Source organism: Phytophthora cinnamomi, assembly GCF_018691715.1.
Source record: "Phytophthora cinnamomi strain GKB4 chromosome Unknown Contig14, whole genome shotgun sequence".
Lineage (NCBI taxonomy): Eukaryota > Oomycota > Peronosporomycetes > Peronosporales > Peronosporaceae > Phytophthora > Phytophthora cinnamomi.
The window spans coordinates 2,368,790-2,390,183 of NW_027150947.1; the positions used below are offsets into that span (position 1 = coordinate 2,368,790).

Below are 21,394 nucleotides of genomic sequence, written 5' to 3' on the forward strand. Positions count from 1 at the left end.
TGTGGTGATCATTATCAAACAGAGGAAGTACTTCACAGCATACAGATGTCTTCACCGATCCAAGGTAATGTTGAGAAGTCAATGCAGCATGGATTCCTGAACCTGTCTGGAACAAGTCGTCCGATGCAAATGTCTATTTTTCCGTCGAATCCTCTTTCTTCATCACCTCGCTCCTTTTTAATTAAGCTACTCTGATAGACTGACTGGAGTTCTATTACGAGTTATGGATGGACTTTGTTACCCCCTAAAACTTAGTAAATCATATTCTTTTAGCTATTTTTTTCGCGTCCGACTCCAAAAGTGGTTCGGTTGGCAGGCTCATCGCTGAATTCCAATAGGCCTTGAGATTGCGTCACCACGAAACTTTTCACTGCTTGCAGTTCTGTCTTCGAAAGTGAAAGTGCTTGATACCGCTGATTTAGGTAAACGAAATTTCAGAGCTTCTCATCGTGCAGCGTACGACTTTGTAAATACTGTATGTGTTTCCTCCAATGAAACGAAGCCTAAGAAATTGATCCAAGAATGCCACTATTATTGGCTCATCACATAATATGTAATTCACAATATTATTGTGAATTCCGCCGAAATTTGCCGCTTTTTGCCCTGTATTTCATCATCCGGGAGAAACTTATTTTCGGCTCGACTCTGCAACCATTGCGGACACAAGAACGCGCCATAGATTCTCCTGGATCCGGGAGAGACCCTTTTGCATACTCCCACCCATATACAAGTTTGTGCGTAGTGAATTAATGAATTAAGTTTCTGGGTAGTAAGTATATTACCCGTGCAATACAGAGAGATTTAAGCCACCAGAACCCACACACCAGGCTTGAGGCTTGCTCTGGTGGGGATGCCTGTGGCTATCCGACCCATTTCGGGACCGGGTTCTGATACCCCTCATTACACTATGGGGTATTTTTCGGCACTTGGGGCCTCCAGCCCACCCAACTATCCTACACCGGGGTGCGGGTTGGCAGGGCGGACCACTCCACGGAGTGGCTGCTCGTCCAAGATATTGCCTATCTCCGGCCTCCGTGGAAAGTCCCGCACTCGGCGGGGATCGATCCCGGTACCTCCCGGTCTCCGCGTCAGGGTTTGACCACTGGCCCACGGGGATCGGTTACCCGTGCAATACAGAGACCACCGGTTATAGTGGCGCCGATTATAAGAGAAAACCGACTATTAGAGCGCTTCGGTGACATCCCAAATCGTGACTATAGTAAAATCAAGTCAAACCGGCTATTAGCTTGTAAGCGTGCCCGACCAAGTCGCCACCACCAAAATGCTGTCTCGCCTGACGCTGCTGCGGGCGCTCGGCGCACATGGCGTCGCGGCAGGAGGCGCCAGCGCGGCCGTGCTCTCGGCCAGTTTCTCGTCGCCGGCCGCCAACCGGCGCGCTCGCCGCCTGCGCCGGGCCAAGGCCAGCGCCCAGGCGGCCGCTCCGGACCCGCGCACCCCGTCACTGCTGGCCGACATCGAGCGGCTGTCGCGCAACGGCCTCGCGCAGCGCGTGGAGATGCCCGCCGAGCTGCTGCAGCGCCTGACGTCCGTGGTGCGCAGCCGCACGCACTCGCAGCTCGAGACGCTGCGCCAGAAGCACGTGGGCGACCCGCGCAACACGCGCCAGCTGCCGCTGGACATGAGCAAGACGCCGCTGGGCTGGACCATGGACCGCAGCCAGCAGATCCCGCCCTTCGCCTACGGGCCGGCGGAGACGCTGGCCTTCCTGGCCTTCGAGATGGAGGCCACCTACGCCTGCACGCACGCCGTGTTCACCGAGCTGCACAAGCGGCTGCCCGACTTCAAGCCCACGTCTGTGCTGGACTTCGGCGCCGGCCCGGGCACGGCCTCGTGGGTGGCCAAGGACTTCTACGACCAGTCACTGGACAAGTACCGCGTCGTGGAGCCCAGCCAGTCCATGGTGGACGCGGCCGAAGTGCTGCTGGACGGCTTCCCGGGCCTCAGTGTGCGCCGCAACATCGCCGACCTGTCGCGGGACATCAATGCAGGCAACAAGTATGATCTGATCGTGGTGAGCTACGTGTTCTCGGACATCACGAACGACTTCGAGCGCGTGGCGACGACCTCGGCGCTGTGGGAGCTGCTGAGCGAGAACGGCTGTCTGGTGATCGTGGACCGCGGCAGCCCGTGGGGGTCGCACCATGTGCGCTCGGCGCGCCAGTTCGTGCTGGACTCGGTGAAAGAAGACGAGAACGGACAGGAGGACGTGCGCATCATCGCACCGTGCCCGCATCATTTTGAGGTAAGATGATAGCTGTCATATCTGTTGTTGCTGCAAATGTTAACTTTTTTTTTCTTTCTACGTTGGTAGTGTCCAGCAGCGGGGAGTACGTGGTGCCACTTCGTGCAGCGCTCGCCAGTCGTGAACCGCCCCCGTGAGGCCACCACAAAGCGTTGGCACGGACAAAAGGGCTCCAAGTTCTCGTACATGATCATGCAGAAGACCCGCAAGGGGAGCGACGAAGATGCAGCTGCCAAGAAGAAGAAGCCGATTGCACGTATGCTGAGAAGTCCTCTGCTCGCAACGCGACATGTCCATCTTGATTTGTGCACTCCAGAGGTAAGCATACTGGTTGATCGCTTGAAGCCTCGCAACGAATCGCTAATGGGCACTTGCGGTATTTTGCTGAATACAGGGAACGATGGAGCGCCGCAGCGTCACCAGAGGTAAGGCTATCCGCGACGTGTATCGTGCGTCACGCAAGGCGCACTGGGGAGCGCTGTGGCCAGCAGACGAGTCCAGTTACCTGAAGGACGAGTAGATGCAAAGTTACCGACTTAACCGAGACTAAATAGACGTACTTGACCACCATCTCGGCCGAGAACAGTGTCTCTTCGCGCGGTGGCTATATATCTTAGTCTCAAGAAGAAAAAGGTGTTTTCATGACGGACACGGCTAGTGCTTCGCTGCTTGGTCCAGGCGTAGCGGTGCTGGACGATGCTAGTAGCATCAAACGCTCGGCATTTTCCTGCTCCGAACTAGACAAACTAGCCGATGAAGATGCCAAGGACAAAGGAGAAGAAGGAGAGGAGGAAGACGACGAGGGCGAGGAACCGACTCAAAACCATTCAACTTCAGAGGAAAGCAGCACGTTCACGATGGTGCTCGTAACGCTATTTTTTGCTGGATTCCTGGCGGTGTGCGCAGTTCTCGTCGTGCAGATGATGCGCGCTGATGAAGCAGCTTTTGCTCGACGACTGGAACAACGTAGGCTTTAACCTTGAGTCTACATTACGAGCGTTTGATGACAATATATGTTGGCGGATGCAGGAATGCCTCAGGTTCAGCCCAAGCACGTGCACGTAAAAGTTAGTCTCGCTCAACTCTACACGGGTGATCATGTTGAGGTAAGACAAAACAGTGTGTATACGTCACAGTGCACCTCATGATCTACATTGCTTTTGATAAACCATGTAGATCAACGCGGACCGGACGATCGTGTGCTCCAAGTGCGCTGGTACCGGGCACGATATTAGCGCCGGATACCATGAATGCCCAAAATGCAAGGGCACTGGGGTGTCCGAGTCTATTGAGCAAGTTGGGCCCTTCCAGCAACGCGTCCGATCAGTGTAAGTGTGGCGTTCCGTAGTGTTAGTGCTGTGTTGCTCATGACCTGCGCATTGCCAGTTGCAACATATGTCAAGGACGAGGTCGCATTGCAAACAGCAAGTGTGAGGTCTGCGGAGGACTCGGTCTGCGACACGAGTCCACCACTCTCAACGTCCACATCGAAAGAGGTGTTCGTCATGGTGACGAGCTGCTATTAGCTCGCGAAGGAGATCAGGCTCCACTCCACATTCCTGGACACGTCGTCGTGCATGTGGTAAGACTGCTACCGTCGGAATGAAATACATTGGAGGAAACGTGAGCTGATCATGCTGCATACCCAGACAATGGCCCCGCATCCAGTTTTCACACGGCGAGGCGATGACCTAGAGCTGACGCTGGAAATTTCGCTGCTCGAGGAACGTTATCTAGCAGCATCCTTCACGACTTCGTTGATGAGGCGGGTGGCATTGACGAATCCGTATCTGCTTTTGCAGGCGCTGGTGGGGTTTTCTCGAGAGCTTTCGCACCTCGATGGGCACACAATCAAGCTGGACCGTGAAGCTGTTGTGCAGCCCACCACAGTTTGGACGATTCTAAACGAAGGTATGCCTATCCGACAGCGACCAGGAGAATTTGGAGACTTGCTTGTCCACTTCAACATCGCGTATCCAAGCGAGCTCGATGCCGCCGACAAATCTGGTAAAGGCACATACACACAGCTTTCTACACACATCACACAAGGTTTCCTTGCACTCATCTGGCATTGTTCCTTGCTGCAGTCGTTTGCCAGCTCCTGCGCGACTGAACGAACCTCCACACCCGCGAGACAGAACAGCGGCTTCCGTTCACTGAGCATTGTCGTTAAAAAGTTGGTTCTTTTTTCTTGCATTTAGTGCGCTCTTCGCACGCTCCATCACCTTGGCGCTAGTCTAGCTGCGTGTATGTCGGCGCAGTTCTCTCCACCTCCAGCGCTGTATATCCCCGTCCTAACCCGAGGGTTCTACCGCGTCACTGCATTGCTTCCACACAGTCGACAACACCCTGTCCATCCGCACTCAATCCAAGGTCACTTCAACATGCCCCACCAAAAGCTCCGGTTGCTAAACTGATGTATGTACCTCACTCTTGATCGATCGTACTGGTCGTTTACTGCAGCTTGCTGGCCACGGCGTCCACGTGGGGGACGGCGGACAGCTTGCCAACGGCCGCCACAGACGGCGTAGCCTTCAACGCCTTCTGGGCCAGCTCCTGCAGCTTGGCGGCGGACACACCCTCGACGAGCTCCGACGGCGACTTGGGCACAACGCCCGTGGTGGCGGCAAGGCCCACACGGCTCAGCGTGCTCTGCTCCAGAGCCTCAAGCGCGGCCGTGGTTTTGGCGGCAGCGAGCTCCTCCTTGGTGGCTGGGGCCGAAGCGGCGTTCTTGAGCTCGGCAGCGAACGAGTCCACAAGGGCGCCCGCCTCCGAGTGGGCGGCGTAGCCCGACAGACCCACGAGCGCGGCGTCGCTGTAGCTGGCGAGGAAGGCCGAGGCCTTCTTGTTGTTGAGTCGCAGGCTCAGCAGCGCGCGCAGCACCTGCGAGGCGCCGAAGTCGGCGGAGTCGCGGCCAGCCGTGGGCAGGGCCAGGGCGACGTGCGTGAACTTGCCGTTCTTCTTGACGCGGCTCTCGCCGCCGACGTACTTGGCCGCGGCGCTGGCCGCCTTGCTGCCCTTGGCGAGGTCGCCGAAGTAGGCGTTGGCCAGGTCCGTGAGCGTGCTGTGGGCCACGCCGGCGCCAACGAGGGCGGCGTTGGCCGTGTTCACGTACTTGTCGTAGTAGGCCCAGAGGGCCTCGGGCGAGAGCGCGGCCAGGTTGTCGGCGGCGGCGAGCGAGCGGCCCAGCGTCACGTCGTCGTAGAAGGCGGCGGCGTGGATGCCCTCGAGCAGCGAGGCCGAGGCGTCCTCGGAGATGCTCTCGAACTCGGCCTGCGCCACCTTCTTCTGCACGTCCACGTCGTAGAGCGCGAACTTGGGGGCCAGCGTGGTCTCGGCCAGGATCTCGGCGGCCGCCTCCAGCTGGTCGGGCAGCACGCTCACGCTGTAGCGCACGAAGTCGCGGCCGGCCTGGGCGCTCACGACGCCGCCGAGCGCCTCGATGTCGCGGTACAGACGCAGGTCCGAGCGGCTCTGCGTGGCGCGGAAGGCCATCTTGGCGAACAGCTGCGACACGCCGGCGGTCTCCTCGCTCTCGTCGCGCACGCCCGTGCGGAGCTGCACGCCGATGGTGGCCACGGGCGCGGCGCGGTCGTCCGAGCCCAGCGCCAGGCCGGACGAGGCCGACGACGTGGTGAGCTTGGCGGCGGCCGCGGGCTGCGGCTGCGACTTGGGCACGGCCGGGAACTCCTCGCTCAGGGCCACGCTGGGCATGGCGCTGGCCTTGGTGAACAGCGAGCGCGACGCGCGGGCCGCGAGCTTGGAGGAGGACGACGCGAGCATCGGGGGCGGGGGCGGGGGCTGGGCGAAGCGATCAGAGCGGTGGGGCCAACGCGTTTCTGCGCTGGGCGGCCGTGAATCCCGGGGGTGCGCTGCACGAGCGGCTGAGGAGAGCTCAGCCGCGCCGCGCGCTGATTGGCGGGCCGCGGAGAGCTACGTTCGGCTAAATGCGAATGTACAAGGCTGGCGCGGAGTATGCCCATACAAAAACCAAGTTGGCAGGTGAATTCGTATCTATGTGGGCGGTAGGATGAAAAAACGAGCAAAAGTTTTACATGTAGAGCTCTACCTACGAGCATCTAAAGCCATTTTCACGTGGTTCATTCCTTCTTCTATTCGATGGCAGCGTGCTGTCTTTCGTTGTCCATTGACGCGCAATACTAACGTGAAAAGTGTCTATAATAGCTTATAGCATCTGCTCAAATAAAATGACACTTTAACTTGACCTGAGTATGGCTCTGAATCACAAGCGAAGTCATTTTTGCAACAATAAGCACTTCTACTTGCTCTACTACTTCACACACTCGGACTACACAGCAGTCAGCCAGTCGGCAACCCACAGGCGATAAATATGTGCTCCTGACGTCGCAGGCTCGCTCCACGCGCAGGGTCTACTCACGTCTTCTTGGCCAGGCCCGACGGGCGTCGAAAGCCGAACGACTTGCGCGGCGCTTGCAGCCCGCTGCTCACATCCGTGGGCTTCGGGATCGAGCCCGTGATGCTGCTTCTCGTCGTCGCGCTCGGTGCGCCGATTGCCTTCGCGGGGCTCGGCGCCGACAGCATACTCCGCCGCTGCAGCAACGACCTCTTTGGAGTCGCGATGGACGAAGTTGAAGCTGCAGGAATGGAAGACGCCGAGACTTGTGACCTTGGAGTCAGACCGGATGCAGCTGGCTTCGGGAGTGCGGGGCTTGATGGTGCTGCTAACTGTGAAGACTGCACGAAAGAACGCGGTCGCACGAGTGAGTTGGGTGGCTTGCCGATGCTGCTTGGAGTTGTAATGGACTTTCGCTGCATCAGTCGCGATCCTGCAGGTGGCGGTACGGGTGTTGAGGGCGGGACAGCAGGCTGTCTCGGTAGCACGCTCTTCGGCGGCGTAGATGACTTGGCGAGTAATGGAGACGTTCTATCGGAAACCGACGTGCGGTGGCTGGCTGGGCTCGGTTGTCGAGACCCCGAAGGCGAATCATCAGCGTCCAAATCGCTTTCGCTTGACGGTTTTACCGGAGAGATCACGGTTTTTGTCTCGGGGACAGACATTCCGGTGGGAGCACTTGGTACTCGCCTGAAGAGAGGAGGCGCTCTGCTTGGCTCAATAGCTCTTCGCTTGGGCACTGGATACTGGAAGGACATCACAAGATCGAAGGCTCCCTCCTCGTCGTCCGAAAGTTCTGCCTCCAAGATTTCTTCTGGGCTGGCGTTGGACATGATCAAGTCGTACGTAGTTTTCAGCCCCGCTCTCAGATGCGGGCCTCCATCGAGGTCACGTAAGGACACATCGTGGAACCACTCATCGCTCAGGGGTTCGTCGCCTACTAGAGCTTGGAACACAAGATCAGAGTCATCTTGGTTGGCTTCGTACATTGCTTGTGATAGCTCGTCGCTAGAGGCAACGAGGGACTGCTTGTGCTCGCAGTACCTTCCAATACCGAAATGCTGTAGATACGAGATCCCATCGGACGGGCTGGTATTTCCAAAGAGTGTCTTCTCCTGAGCAGCTCGGTTAACATCATCCAACTTAGCACCAACGCCTGCCGCTCCAAAAGATGCCAGGTTGCTCGCTGCAGCTGATAATACTCCTGTGATGCCGTTATCAATTTCCTGTATGATGTCTTCAGCCATAGCGGGAAGTAACTCATCAACAGGCTCAAACACATCCTCCAAGCCTCCAAGAAGCGCGATTTCGCCACTTTCGCTTCCCGATGTAGTTTCAGACTCCGCATAACGCCTTTCAAAAGGGTTCATCGGTTGCGAGTAGTGGCTTAGCTGAAGTCTTCCAGCACCTGAAGATTCGACCGAGACGCTGCTAAATGCTGACACGCTCTCCTTTGTCGCTCCATAATGTGGGGTGGTAGGTGTACTGCCGCGCATATTTGTTTCGTCACTAGTTGCAACGCGTGAAAAATCACTCGGAACACCGTTGTTGTCTTCTTTTGCTCTAGCATGCACTGATCGGACTGGTCGATCTTCTCCAGCACCAGTTGACTGTGTGGTCTTCACAACCTTCACATCAGATACCGCGTGAGCAGCTGCACTATTCTCCACAGCAGCGTCAACATCAGTAACATCATTCTCTCCTTTGCCACCCCCTCTACGTGATGGCCCGATCTGTTGATCGTCCCTAGACGGCGGTGCTTGCACTACTTCGACGCCCTGCACATCACCGTCGGCATCTACACTCGCATCAAAAGCTGTAGGTGCGGGCCGAATCGGCCGATCATCCCACGACTGTGCAGCCTGTGCTAGCTCGGCCTCCTCGACTACTTCATTGGCAACAGCGTCCGTATCGTTCTCCTCGGCTGCAACGGCGTCTTCCACTTCGGCCACCACCTCCACGGTCGCATTGTCATCATCGCCAACGTCAGGAACAACAGGCGCCAGTCGAATCGGTCGATCATCACAAAACAGCGCGGCCTGGTCCACTCCCGCATCCGGCACTTCACCGTCGGCATCTACACTCGCATCAAAAGCTGTAGGTGCGGGCCGAATCGGCCGATCATCCCACGACTGTGCAGCCTGTGCTAGCTCGGCCTCCTCGACTACTTCATTGGCAACAGCGTCCGTATCGTTCTCCTCGGCTGCAACGGCGTCTTCCACTTCGGCCACCACCTCCACGGTCGCATTGTCATCATCGCCAACGTCGGGAACAACAGGCGCCGGTCGAATCGGTCGATCATCACAAAACAGCGCGGCCTGGTCCACTCCCGCATCCGGCACTTCACCGTCGGCATCTACACTCGCATCAAAAGCTGTCGGTGCGGGCCGAATCGGCCGATCATCCCACGACTGTGCAGCCTGTGCTAGCTCGGCCTCCTCGACTACTTCATTGGCAACAGCGTCCGTATCGTTCTCCTCGGCTGCAACGGCGTCTTCCACTTCGGCCACCACCTCCACGGTCGCATTGTCATCATCGCCAACGTCAGGAACAACAGGCGCCGGTCGAATCGGTCGATCATCACAAAACAGCGCGGCCTGGTCCACTCCCGCATCCGGCACTTCACCGTCGGCATCTTCACTCGCATCAAAAGCTGTAGGTGCGGGCCGAATCGGCCGATCATCCCACGACTGTGCAGCCTGTGCTAGCCCGGCCTCCTCGACTACTTCATTGGCAACAGCGTCCGGGTCGTTCTCGTTGGCGGCAGCCGTGTCCTCCACTTCAGCGGTGATGGCGGAGGTTGCAGCATCATTAATAATCTCGTTGTGGAGGGCTTTCGCAGGCTGAATGGGTTGATCCCCTGATTCTGTTTCCTTGCTCATGGCACAATTCGCCAAAACACCAGAGTCATGATCTTGAGAGGGGTCATTCGTCTCTATCTTTTCAGCCTCGTCCTGGATATCTTTTGTAGCAGGCAACTCGCTCACAACTGTGGACGCTTCTTCCATTGAACCCGGTACACCAGCAACGGCAGCTGCATCCAGCTCTAGCGAAGAATTAATCTCGCTGCTCGGGCCGGATGCTCCATCTCCTGTAATCTGTCCCGCAACTTCGTGCGGAGAGGGCGATTCTGTCTGATTACCGACGGAAACTTGATCGTGTCCGCCTCCGTCAGCGACAGCGTTGTCAAGTATGGCTGCAATCCCTTCGCAGTTCGGCGAGCACACGTCCGGCGCTTCTTGAAGCAGCTCCAGCGCGTCTGTCCGCCACATGATCCAGGCCTTGTCAACACTTCCCCCAGCAATCTTCAGCCAGTTGCCGCCTCGAACCGTAACCTCGAGCGTCTCCCCTCGACTCAAGAGCCCCACCGCCTGCGCCTCCTTGGACGGGAACTCTCGGATCGCGATCTGCGCCTCCTCCGGCAGCGTCTCGTTCAGCTCATAGAACGTATGCAAGGCTGCAACACAGCACGACAGATGACAGACCCAATTAGCTCTTCAAGTCCCGGCACCAGCTGTCTCCCCCCCAAAAGCGGCACCTACTGCTGCAGAAGTCGTGCTTGAGCCTGCAGCACACAGCGTGCACGTGCTCCGAGTCGACCCACGCGCTCTCGAGCGTCGGGTGGAAGATGCGCGTCCTCCCCCCGCGCGCTTCCACGACGCAGTAGAGCAGGTTGACGCTCTGCACGGGCCCGAGGCTCCGCGCCGTCTCCTGCGGCCCGTCGAACAGCAGCGCGGCCGGGTCCGTGACCTCGCAGCAGCCGCGGAAGTCCGTCGTCTCCCAGGGCGTCAGCAGCGGCGTGCCGTCGGGCAGCGAGGCCATCATGAAGCCGCCCTCCGTCTCGCCCGACGCCGCGTCCTGGTACGCCACCTGCAGCCACGAGACGGGCGCGTCGTCCTCGGTGTCACCGGCCACCTGGAACACGGGGGAACACGCAGCGATGGCGCGTCCTTGGGGCACGCGCGCGCGCTCGGCCGAGCCGCTGGCGGGCGCCGCGCGGACGCGCAGCTCCGCCTGCAGCGGCAGCCCTGGATGCACGCAGTACCAGCGCATAATGCGGAGTGTGCGAAATGATCGCACCATCTGTGCGGAGTGATGGTCACTTCGGACTTAGTTGAAGTTGCGACCTTTCGCGCTCTCTGCCGCATGGCTTCACTTGCGTTTAGACCGCGCAGAGCGCAGAGCGTAAGCAAGAGCAAGATCGCCGCTGCCGGAAGCTCCTCCAGCTGCTGGAGAGAAATCCAGCGAGGCAGAAGGCAACCGGCGCGGTAGGAGAAGGAGCGCGGCCCGCCATGGAGATGAAGCGCGTGGTGGCGCGCTTCATGGTGCACAAGGTGGGCAGCTTCGTGGTCAAGGAGCGCGTGCTGTGCTTCGGCGAGTACTCGTTCTCGACGGTGGACCGGGAGAACCAGCACGTGACCAACACGTGGCCCTACGAGGACGTGGACAGCGCCAACGTGCTGGAGGGCGAGACGGACTTCGTCATCCACACGCCGCGCCACCGCATCAAGAAGACGGTGTTCCGCTGCCACTTCCGCATGGAGGTGCTGGTCTGTCTCATGCGCCTGCGCAGCCAGCACTACGCCAAGATGCCCGACGCGCAGCCCAAGACGCCCCCGGAGCTGCAGACGCACGAGTTCCAGAGCCTCAAGTACCACAAGAGCGGCGTGCAGTCCACGTGCGTCGTGGAGATCCGCCCGGACGGCATCTACCAGAAAGACACCGAGGGCGACCTCATGAGCCACATACCGTACACGAGTCTGGTCTCCATCGACCTCATCTGTGACGACCACGAGGCCATTGCGCTGAACCACTCGGACAACTCCAGCCTCTTCATCGTACCACGACGCACGGAGCTGGCACAGGCGATCAACAGAGTCATGAAGGCCTACGGCATGCAGATCAACGAGTACCGCAAGAAAACCATGGAAGCGGCGTTGAAAGACGACGGCAAAGCTTCCTTGACGACCGGTGTGTCGTTCGAGTACCAAGTGCTAAAGGTTTCGCAGTCGAACGAGTCGACTGCTGCTCCGAGGACACTGTCCGTCTCGGAAAAGTACATTACGGAGTATGCGGACGCGAAGACGGTGATCTCCAGTCGCCCCCTGTCGCGCATTTACAGTCTGATCATGTACCCAGATACGCTGCAGGCATTTGAAGTCGTATACGTGGATGGAGTCAGGCGAAAGTACTATTCTGCTCAGCGCGAGAAGATTGTGTGTGAGCTGTTGGCGTCATGTCACGCGCTAGGGAACTATCAGGTGGGTGTGGAGATGACTGAAGTTGCGGATTGGGTGCGCATGATCCCGCGTAAGATAATTTTGCAAGAGGGCAACAAGATCGCGAATATTGCGCCAAACGTGAATGTGATGGATCGTGAGCTCCGAGTTGCACAGTCCAGTATTCTTCAGCTACTGGCGGTTCTCGGCAATCGCAAGACAGCGCGCTCGCAACGACAGCTTCCCCGTGGGCTTGACGAAGAGATGCACTCTTTGGCAGTGGAGCTTAATGCAAATACGCCGACTTCAGGTGTGATCGCACAACCCAGCAAACCGTACGAAAAAGTGTTGTACGTACTTGCCCGGGAGCTATATGACATTGTCAACCGCCACGGTGCTTCGCATGACTTTGTGAGTACATATCTTCAGTCGATTTATCGTTTAACTCTCGCGCCTCCTGCTATCAATGAGTTCATGCAAATTCTGACGGAGGTACATTAATCTGGTCGTTTGATACGTGCCGCAATTGGTACGACGAACTCATTCCTTTTCTCTTTTTTGCTGTTTGTTTTAGCGTGGAGACGAGTATATCGGTATGATATCAAAAATACTGATTAGCAAGAACTCGATTGCAACATATTGGATGTTCATGATGTTGAGTCGGCTCATGGAGTCGAAGGCACACAAGCTTCAGTGCCGACAGCTCTTGCTATCCAACAGTCTTTTCATGATGACGCTACTGTCCATGTTAGACGAAGACAGCCATGTAAGTTTGACACCAGTCGTACATTTTCATGCTACATGATTTAGCTCTAATTTTTTAATTCGTGTCGTTCACGTAGACGGGATCTTTCCTCTCTGACCTACCGACAATGAAGCTGTGTCAATTTATACTGCTGCTGGTGAAGGCAAACGTTGAAAAGCAGCGGAAGCTTTCTGAAACGCTGTATCAGCACCTGGCGACTAAGTACCGAATGATGCTCCGAATTCTATTCAGTTTTCCGGGGCTAGCAACTGTTGAGGCTTGCGTGGGTATTCTGAGTCGAATGACGAAAAATCCAGCATTTTTACACTTCGGCAATATGGGTTCACCGCTGCGGTCAAATGATGGGAAAGTCCCTCGACAAACGCTCAGTTTTGGAGAGACGCTGAATTTTGGGCCGAGCAGCCAGCGCGTAGCGCCGGTAATCTCTTCTCGCCCCAATATCTATTCATCCAGAAGGAACATTTTCTCGTCAAGCCGCCACAATACGTTGTCATCGGCAGGATCTTCGTCTAGTGGCACTGAAACTGAATCAAATATAGTCGTGGTCCAGAATCCGGAAGTGCTGCTTCGGCAATACCGGCAATTTCTTGAGGCTGCGTGTGGCGCTCTCAAGATGGGGATAGATCAATACGACGACCCCGTATTCCTGCGTCTTCGCTACCGATGCCGAAATGTTTTCTTGCAGGAGCTCATGAGTCATTTGGTGGGTAACTTTGAGGAGTTCAAGCGTGTGTACAGTGTTGACTGTTGTCAGTTTAATGGATTTATTGGCACAGCCAATGGCCAACGAGAAAAGACCAACTTTTATCTAACGCCACGTGCTCTCATTGCTGTTCAAGTTGTGGGGCGTCATACTCATGAAATTGAGTATCGCACGATTGAAGAAATCACTCGAGCCACATCAATACCAGACGCATTCATACTCACGGCGAAAACGAAATTAAAGTTCATATATTCGGATCAAAGCAGCGATATCGTGGAGAAAATGAGGGCCTTAGCTGGTGTTATCGGTATTCACTTACGATTTACAACGCGGGACAAACTTCCCAAACAGCACGTTGAAACACCCATGGACCATTCCGCTTTTCAATCGAACGATTTGTTTGATGTCCAAAGACGAACGGGCAGACATGGATCAACGCACTTGCGAAAGAAAAAGCTCTGCTTTGTTGATGGAACCATTGAAGAATTCTCAAATTCTTCAAGAAAGACCTACGATCTGAAGAATCTACGGCGGGTAGTGATACCAGAACTGGGGAGTGATGATTCTCAAGCTGTGGTGGCATTGGAATTCTCAGACTGTAGTCGCGTAGTGTATGTGCCATACGACATGGAAAAGTTCTTGGCGGCACTATACGACGGATATCGCTACGTCGAAAACTTTGACGTATCGCTGAGCAGAGAGTTCCCAAAATTAAACCCGAGAATGTCCCCAAGGGTCTTGTTGAAGGATGAGCACGAACGCTTTCTTTACCTCAACCACGACGGACTGTATATTCCCGCTCACATTGTCCTGGAAAAGGAGATTGAAACCATGAGTGGAGAAGGAGTTAGTATCACGTCGGCCACAAACCGGGTTACTTTTGCTTTGGAGAGCTTAAATATGAATGTTGAAATAGAGGATTTCGCGGGAAAGTTAATGCGCGGGCGTTTGGAAAAGCTTTCATATGGTTCTCTTCTACGCGGAATCAACAACTTGGTACGTTGGAAAACTATAAATGACGTCTCGTGATATGTTGGTTCTAACGAAATATTGTATTGTGTATTTCTAGCTCGAGCATTCATGCAAGCCTCCGATTCGTGCCAGCGAGATTTGTGTCATTTTGGAAACATTTTGTCGCATTAACGACGGTTGTTATCGCATTGCAATGGAGCAGTCGAATGGTGGAGCTATGATTCTTGTTCCGACGCTGGCCCAGGTATTGGTCTCTGGCGACCCTATCGCAACTGTGTGGGCTGTAAACGCGCTTCATTCATTGGTTGCCGATAAATCGCGATCCAATGCGCATCGAGCCGCTGAAAAGGCGATTCGGTATCAAGTGTTTGAGCACAAGAAGCTGATATCGCTACTGACTGACCTGCTGGAGCAACACAATCCCAGCTCTACATTGGTCATGTTGCAATTGGTGCTAGATGTGCTAGTTGTTTCTCGTCACAGCACCGACAACAATCACTTTGATGTCATCGTGAAGGCTTTGGGGGGGAAGTATGCACTACTGCTGGAGCTTGCGTCACAAAATATGGTCGCAGGGTTGTCTGCCGCTGTTATTTGTGTTTTGAAGGTGATTGTTGACAACGGCGATCACAAAGTTCGACGACGTATTTGTGACCTTGCTCTGGATTCCGGACTGACTCTAAGGCACCTCCACAAAGCGTTTTTCCATCCCTCCGATAATGCAAAAGAAACATATCAGTATATTGCGAGTATCTGGGTAACTCACCACAAAGCATCCCATGAATTGCTGGTGAGGATCCTTCCCCATGGATTTATTCGAATGATTTCAAGCCCGATGGTACGGAAGTTATTAAAAAAACAGCGGGCTCGGCAGACAGAGTCTGTACGGCGGAAAACCCGGCTTCAGCTTCAAAAGCAAGTTGACGGTTCCGAATGGTTCATCCGCCGCATGCAGCTCCAGATTGGAACATTGTTTGCTAGCGGCTCCGTGAAAGAGGCTAGAGTCAAGGAGGATGCTTCATGTTTGAATTACCCTGGTGAGTCATCGACAGACATGGCTCTCCTTTCCAGTATGGTTGGAAAAGACTTTTTGCTGCCTGACCTGATTTGGAACGAACTGACACGAGCAGAATTAAAAGCTGCTCTAACGTTGGCAATCAACGAATTCGATCAGTTCAAAACTAATCGAGCAGCTTCGTTATCCTTGATTGTATCTCGAAAAGGAAGCAGTGAACCTAAATGGAATCACGCCCAATTTTCAGTGAGGTACGAAAGCATTGCCCAAGAACTTCAAGTTGATCGTTTTTACCTGCGCGTCATCACCGAAAGGATAAACGATGGATCATTGCAGTTGGCTGAAGTTGCCCAAATAGCCCGCTCAATGGAAGCAGGAACGCATCGTGGAAAGCTTAAAAACTCAACCAGCCTCTTTTTTGCGAGCATGGATATTGCTAAGGACCCGGCGAAGTTTTTTAACGAGGTGTATCAGTGCTGGCTAGAGCATCTTCACCTCAACAATATCCCGCTATCGGGAACAAACGATTGGTCCGCCAGTGGAAGCAATGGACTTCCTCAATTTTATGGAGGAACCGGTAACGAGCAGCATGGTCACTCCATGCTAAAAATCTTGATCGAGTTAGCCCACGTATTTCCTGAAGCTCGGCCAATTACAAAGCACCGCGCTCGATTCCTCACCGAGCTTCTACGTAATTCATACCTGGCAAGTGAGATCCAAGATATCGTTGAGCTGATGTCTGGGTTAAGTTTGTCTGGTGACGCTTGTTCCGAGCTGTGTACAAAGAATCACATCCAAGTGTTGCTGTACATGTCCGTGTTGTCGCACCGAGGCCAGACAGCGGCTGTAACTGGTGGCGTGATGAACGATTCTGGTGATATACCGATGATGGACTCCCTGAACGTTTCGGAGGTTGATGAAACCTCCTCCGTTCCGATAGCAGAACTATCCCTCTACAATGAGACGAGGTTTGCTTTAAAATGGAGTATCAGGTTAAAGGCTGTTGGAGAAACAGACGAAGGGAGTGTGGTTAGAGGCCCGTTTTCAGCGAACGGTCTGAAAGAGTACTTAGATGCTGACCCGTTTATTCGACATCGGCAAATTTGCGCTCTGTATGTTTGTTGCTGCTCCGCCCATGACAGCGATGATCACATTTGGAAGTCGATGTTTGAATTTCCCGAGTTGCGCTGGATGGAGCTAACCGACGAGCCGATTGACACGAATTGTGCAGCATTTGCCTTGAAGACATTACGAAACTTCATGATCAAAGATCAACACTCCATAACAGCTGGGAACACAAATCTGTGGCCGCCAGCCTTGGTAAACACAATTGTGGCTAATACGTCATCGTTAGCCTTGCTGGTTCAGTTACTCGTGGTGAATGATCCTAATGTTCGACGGTACGTCTGTGAGATGCTGATGTCTCTGAGCGAAGAAGCGGTACAAGAGTTATACCTATATGGAATCTTCTATTTTATTCTGTCTACGGCTGCGAATCCTAGAGGGACTGACAAGGTACCTGCTTTCGTTCCGGAGGCAGCGCTACTGAAGCGTATTCATCGTTCTCAAAGATCCTCTGATCGATTCCCTGGGCAGAGTTATTTAACGGACATTCTTCCTGAATCCCTCATCGGTATTCTGGACTCGGAAACACCAGAGCAGTTTGCAGATGTGTATTGTGGTCGCAAGCACGACAAGCGTGCGGTATGGTCATCACCAATGAGGCTACATTTACAAGAAATGATGGATGAGCATCTGCTGGAGTTCAAAGATAGCTTGAAAACAAGCGTGGCGGCAAGATACAACCACACACCCATTCCTCCCATATCTTACCTAGAGTTGTCCGGGGACGTTTATTTGAGCGGCTTCTATCTTTCTACATTCAACCAGTCGAGTTCAGAGGCCGAAGAGGTAGATGATCCTGTATTCTTGATGAAGAGTATCGAAGAGAAGTGGCGATATCTAGCACGGCGTCAAGCAGATGGTATGGATGACGATATGGATCACTCGGACGCGTACAAGCTTTTCGGCTGGAGTGAAGATGCAACGTACTCTTCATCTGCCTTGCGATCACGCTATCGGGAGCTGTGCCAACAAAATATTGAAGTGGCGGCAGTTCGTCATGCGTTTGACTCGCTTTCTGCGGCACTCGAGCATAAAAACAAAGCTAGCGGTGGACGAACGTCAGACGAAGTTATCGAGCGGATTTTGAAGGCACAGTTGCAATTGCTGGACAAGTTTGGCTATCAGTTCTTTTCATTTGAGTCTTCAACACTTGACCTGCTCATCCGTGTGTTATCCTCTCGATCGGAACGCGAATCCAAATTTCGAGGTATTGCAAGAAAAGTGCTGCAACAACTGCTCTCCGTTGCACCACAAAATGGTCCGTTGGTCGTAAAAATCGAAGATAGCTGGGGTACGATTCTCGAATTAGTAGAAAGGTGTGCATCAGGTCACGACGTGGAAGAGAAAGAGAGCATGTTCTGCATCTTGAAGCTGATTCTCGCATCCGAAGAAGGAGTACAATCGCTTATGGAGGGAGATAACAGTACATCGAACGAGGTGCCGCCGTCCAAGACTTTTGATTTTAGCACCTTTGGGGACGATGACAACACCTCGTTTTTTACTGCGACGGAGTTCCCATCTCAAAACGGAGGGAGCAAGCTCAAATACGCCCAGCGCGTATACTCATTGCTCGATGATGTTATTCTTTCGTTCGAGAACATTCAACCGTGGCGTATTCAGAAAATGTCATTTGAAATCGCGTCGTCCCTTTGCAGAAGCCCTGAACTGCAAGAGCAAATCATGCATTCTACGCGAGTGTTTTGGAAAGGTCTCTATTTGATTTTGGCGTCCGCAGAGAGTTCGTCAGGAATTGATACGACACAGGAAAGTACGACTGCTCTGGAAAAGCAAGAGCGTGAAATGTTAGAGAGTGCATTTGGGGTACTCCGCTCACTAGCTTTGGGTCCGGATGGTGACCGTCGATCAGCAGGGCTTGATGCCTTGGCAAATCTCCTTCCAATAAACTTCTTGGAGCTTCTCGCCAAGCCTGATGGTCGTGATTTCTGTGCAATTTTGTTGTCTGATATATGCGAACCTACATGCATTTGGAATGAAAACACGCGACATGAACTCTCGCAGAAACTTACGGACGAATTTTACATGGACTCAAGCATCGACGGAATTTCCATTTTGGAAAGTGTTACAAATTACTCGTACGAATGTCTAAGCTCTGAGCCGTCTGTTGGAGGAGTCTATCTGCAGGTTTTACTGGAGAAATCAGTGGAAAATCCACAAACAATTACGGAGGATATTTTGTATCCGATCACTGCCGTTGAGTTTGTGTCAGAACTGTTCTTATTTTTGAACGAGAACAGAGACCCCAACATCGCGATTTATTCGGATACACTACCTGCTCTGGACTGCTTAAGTCTTCTTTGTGATTTACCCGCCTTTCGACCCGCCATAGTGGAATGCTTGGAGCAGCACATTGACGATGTGGATCCTGTGAACGCTTCAATATCTGTTGCAACGCTTGGCAGATATCTGCTGCCTTTTACCGGTGACGACAAATCAAAGATTGTGTCTATATCATCTCGTCGGTCATTATCGACCTATGGGTTTAAAGCAAAGGTCGCATCCGATGCTGTTTCTACCGACATGGAGGCTGAATTCGGTAACGTGGACTACCTGAACCGCCAAGAGCTCGCGCTACTTATTCTTAACAAAATCTGTGGTTTTGAGTGCAATTTGGAGCGTATGCTGGCACCTTTCTGTCAGTTTACATGGTGCCTTCAGGTGATCACAGACCACCTCGCCTATGAGCAAGCGTTCTATGCTTTGTCCTGTCTGGCTGAGTTGTGTGATACTTGTCTCGTGATCGCTGAGTACGTTCACATCAGCGGACTCTGGGTCGAGATATTAGGTATCGCTCTTCAATCTAGGCAGCATGTTCTTCACGAACAATTTCTCCGAGCTGAAGCTCTACGAGAGCCTGCGTTCGAAGTATTATACGCATTGTTGACGAAAGATCTAGATCTACGAGAGAATATGTACAGCGGACTCTGTCGCTTTCTTCCGTATCCGATAGTGTATCAAATTCACTTGGATCCAAACAAGGCAACACGGTTCTTCGACGATAATCACGAGAAGAGTGATTTGATATGGAACTCTCACAGGCGAACCGAAGTGCGCAAGAAGCTCGACGAAATCATTTGTCGAAATCGAATGGAGCGATCAATCGCAAAGCGAGATTCCGTCCTACTGGATGACGAGACTGATGTTATTCCGTTACCACACAACTTTGTGGCTGGTCTATATATCGATCGCTTCTTGTCACGACCAGATCCAGAAAAGTTGACTAACCCAGCCTACAACCTGGAGCTCCTTTTCCAGCTTTGGAGAACTCAACTCAACCTTTTGATGGGCTTTGATCTACAGAATCCCCCCGACACCCTGAAGAAGACAGCTGATGAGATCGACAAGTACACCATGGCGATTACGCACATCTTGCGGGCTTCACTTGATATCGATGAAAGCATCGCTGATAATCGCATGCCAGAGCAGATTGTGAAACTAGTGCGCTATTGCAATCAGCACTTGATTACAAGTTTTCCGTACCGTTCCGTTTTGCGAATCGCCCGGCGCTTGGTGCAGTTCCCGGAGATCACCTCGAAAGACTTCGTGGAGTTGCTAATATGTCGAGTCACTATGCAACATCCGGACATCCCGCCGTTGCTCAAGGTTCTCCGTCGTGTCCTGGAAGCTCGCAACGCGGCACTTACAGAAAGCGAGACGAAGGATGAGCCTGAGTATTGGCTAAAAGATCTCAAATACTACCCTCAAATGCTCGCATTCTTGGAAGGAATAGTAGAAAACAAAGAGCAGCTCGAAGCACCTCTCCTGTCCAATGTGAACCGTGTCTTGAGGATTATTCACGCCGAGGAACCGAAGGAAACCCATTTGAAGCAGATATCACGAAGCTTCATGGGTCGATGGCACAACTTCACGTTGGAAAGCAGGCCTTCACTAATTCGTAACTCAACGAAGACTGGACAGCCGCAATCAAAGCAGCCCGTGGGAACCACGACAACAAACATTGTATCGGCTAACCCAGACACTCTGAGTACGCAAAGTTTCGATGTGGATCAGGCGAGAGAACGGCCCTCAGCTATGATAGCAAGTACTCAAAGCTTCGATGTGGATCACGAGCGAGAGCCTTCCATCCGCGTCGACATCAAAGCCATGCCTGACGAGCGCGAAGTTGACATCGACGCCACGTTTATCCGAGCACCTCCGAAGAGCATCAACTTCGCGGACGGTGCTGTTGAAGTTGGAGATGCCGTTGCGCCCCGTAGTTTCCGGTACAAGGGCGAAGCCGCGCATCACTCGCCGTTACCATCTCCAACATCGGTCCGCTACTCGACGCTGGGAGCTCATTACGAGCCGGTCGATTCCCAGTATCACTCAAAAAAAGCGGCTGAATACGACGAGCATGAGGACGATGAAGACATTTTCGCCACGCGACCGCGCCGTGGAAGTCTGCCGATGAGGCCAGACGACGTCGAGGTGAAGAAGATCAACGGGTTGGTCTCAGCTGTAGGCGACATCCCCATGAGTAGCATCAACCTCGACTACTCCCAAGCGCCATCGACTCGACGGCACACACAAGCGACAGGCGAAGTTCCTTCGGAGACGTCGACATACTTGAGTCGACAAAGCGGGACAAGTGGCGTGCCGTCTGAGCGACGATATTCCCTGCTGGACTCGTGGAAGCCGCCGAGTTCCACGGCGCCAAACTCGTCGCTCACATCGCTCACCATCTCCCGACGAGGTCGCCGAGCTGCTGCCATATACAGCCGCCACAAGTCCAAGGGCCGTAAGAAATGGTTCAACAGATAGCTGCTGTACATGTAGCTTGAAGAGCAACATCGTTTTTTATCTTCTATCTTTTACACTAAAATGCTATATTTTACACTAACATTGACAATAATACAAGTTGAAGTGAGACCATCACTCCGCATTCCGCATTCCTGAGTGCACGCACGACCTGAGCAAGGTAGGCGCAAGGTAGAGGAC

General features: G+C 53.6%; 5 protein-coding genes across 5 annotated transcripts; 3 read left to right on the forward strand and 2 right to left on the reverse strand.

The window, feature by feature from the left end:
- Positions 1 to 1,282: 1,282 nt before the first annotated feature.
- Positions 1,283 to 2,783, forward strand: IUM83_01444 (putative secreted RxLR effector protein; the record flags this gene model as incomplete). Its single annotated transcript, XM_067925299.1, has 3 exons — positions 1,283 to 2,263; positions 2,333 to 2,581; positions 2,658 to 2,783. The coding sequence occupies 3 exons, from the start codon at positions 1,283 to 1,285 to the stop codon at positions 2,781 to 2,783; spliced, it is 1,356 nt and encodes a 451-aa protein (XP_067797107.1).
- A 337-nt stretch (positions 2,784 to 3,120) lies between these two features.
- IUM83_01445 (Heat shock protein DnaJ family protein) lies at positions 3,121 to 4,376 on the forward strand (the record flags this gene model as incomplete). Its single annotated transcript, XM_067925300.1, has 6 exons — positions 3,121 to 3,229; positions 3,293 to 3,369; positions 3,440 to 3,591; positions 3,650 to 3,845; positions 3,913 to 4,270; positions 4,351 to 4,376. The coding sequence occupies 6 exons, from the start codon at positions 3,121 to 3,123 to the stop codon at positions 4,374 to 4,376; spliced, it is 918 nt and encodes a 305-aa protein (XP_067797171.1).
- A 181-nt stretch (positions 4,377 to 4,557) lies between these two features.
- IUM83_01446 (Mitochondrial-processing peptidase subunit alpha) lies at positions 4,558 to 6,046 on the reverse strand (the record flags this gene model as incomplete). Its single annotated transcript, XM_067925301.1, has 3 exons — positions 4,558 to 4,612; positions 4,690 to 4,765; positions 4,843 to 6,046. The coding sequence occupies 3 exons, from the start codon at positions 6,044 to 6,046 to the stop codon at positions 4,558 to 4,560; spliced, it is 1,335 nt and encodes a 444-aa protein (XP_067797198.1).
- A 612-nt stretch (positions 6,047 to 6,658) lies between these two features.
- IUM83_01447 (uncharacterized protein) lies at positions 6,659 to 10,721 on the reverse strand (the record flags this gene model as incomplete). The annotated part of the gene is made up of 3 exons (XM_067925302.1): positions 6,659 to 6,879; positions 8,428 to 10,095; positions 10,181 to 10,721. The coding sequence occupies 3 exons, from the start codon at positions 10,719 to 10,721 to the stop codon at positions 6,659 to 6,661; spliced, it is 2,430 nt and encodes an 809-aa protein (XP_067797133.1).
- A 209-nt stretch (positions 10,722 to 10,930) lies between these two features.
- Positions 10,931 to 21,217, forward strand: IUM83_01448 (DnaJ subfamily C member 13; the record flags this gene model as incomplete). Its single annotated transcript, XM_067925303.1, has 6 exons — positions 10,931 to 12,349; positions 12,432 to 12,623; positions 12,700 to 12,889; positions 14,243 to 14,322; positions 14,396 to 14,542; positions 19,757 to 21,217. The coding sequence occupies 6 exons, from the start codon at positions 10,931 to 10,933 to the stop codon at positions 21,215 to 21,217; spliced, it is 3,489 nt and encodes a 1,162-aa protein (XP_067797203.1).
- Between the last annotated feature and the right edge of the window lie 177 nt (positions 21,218 to 21,394).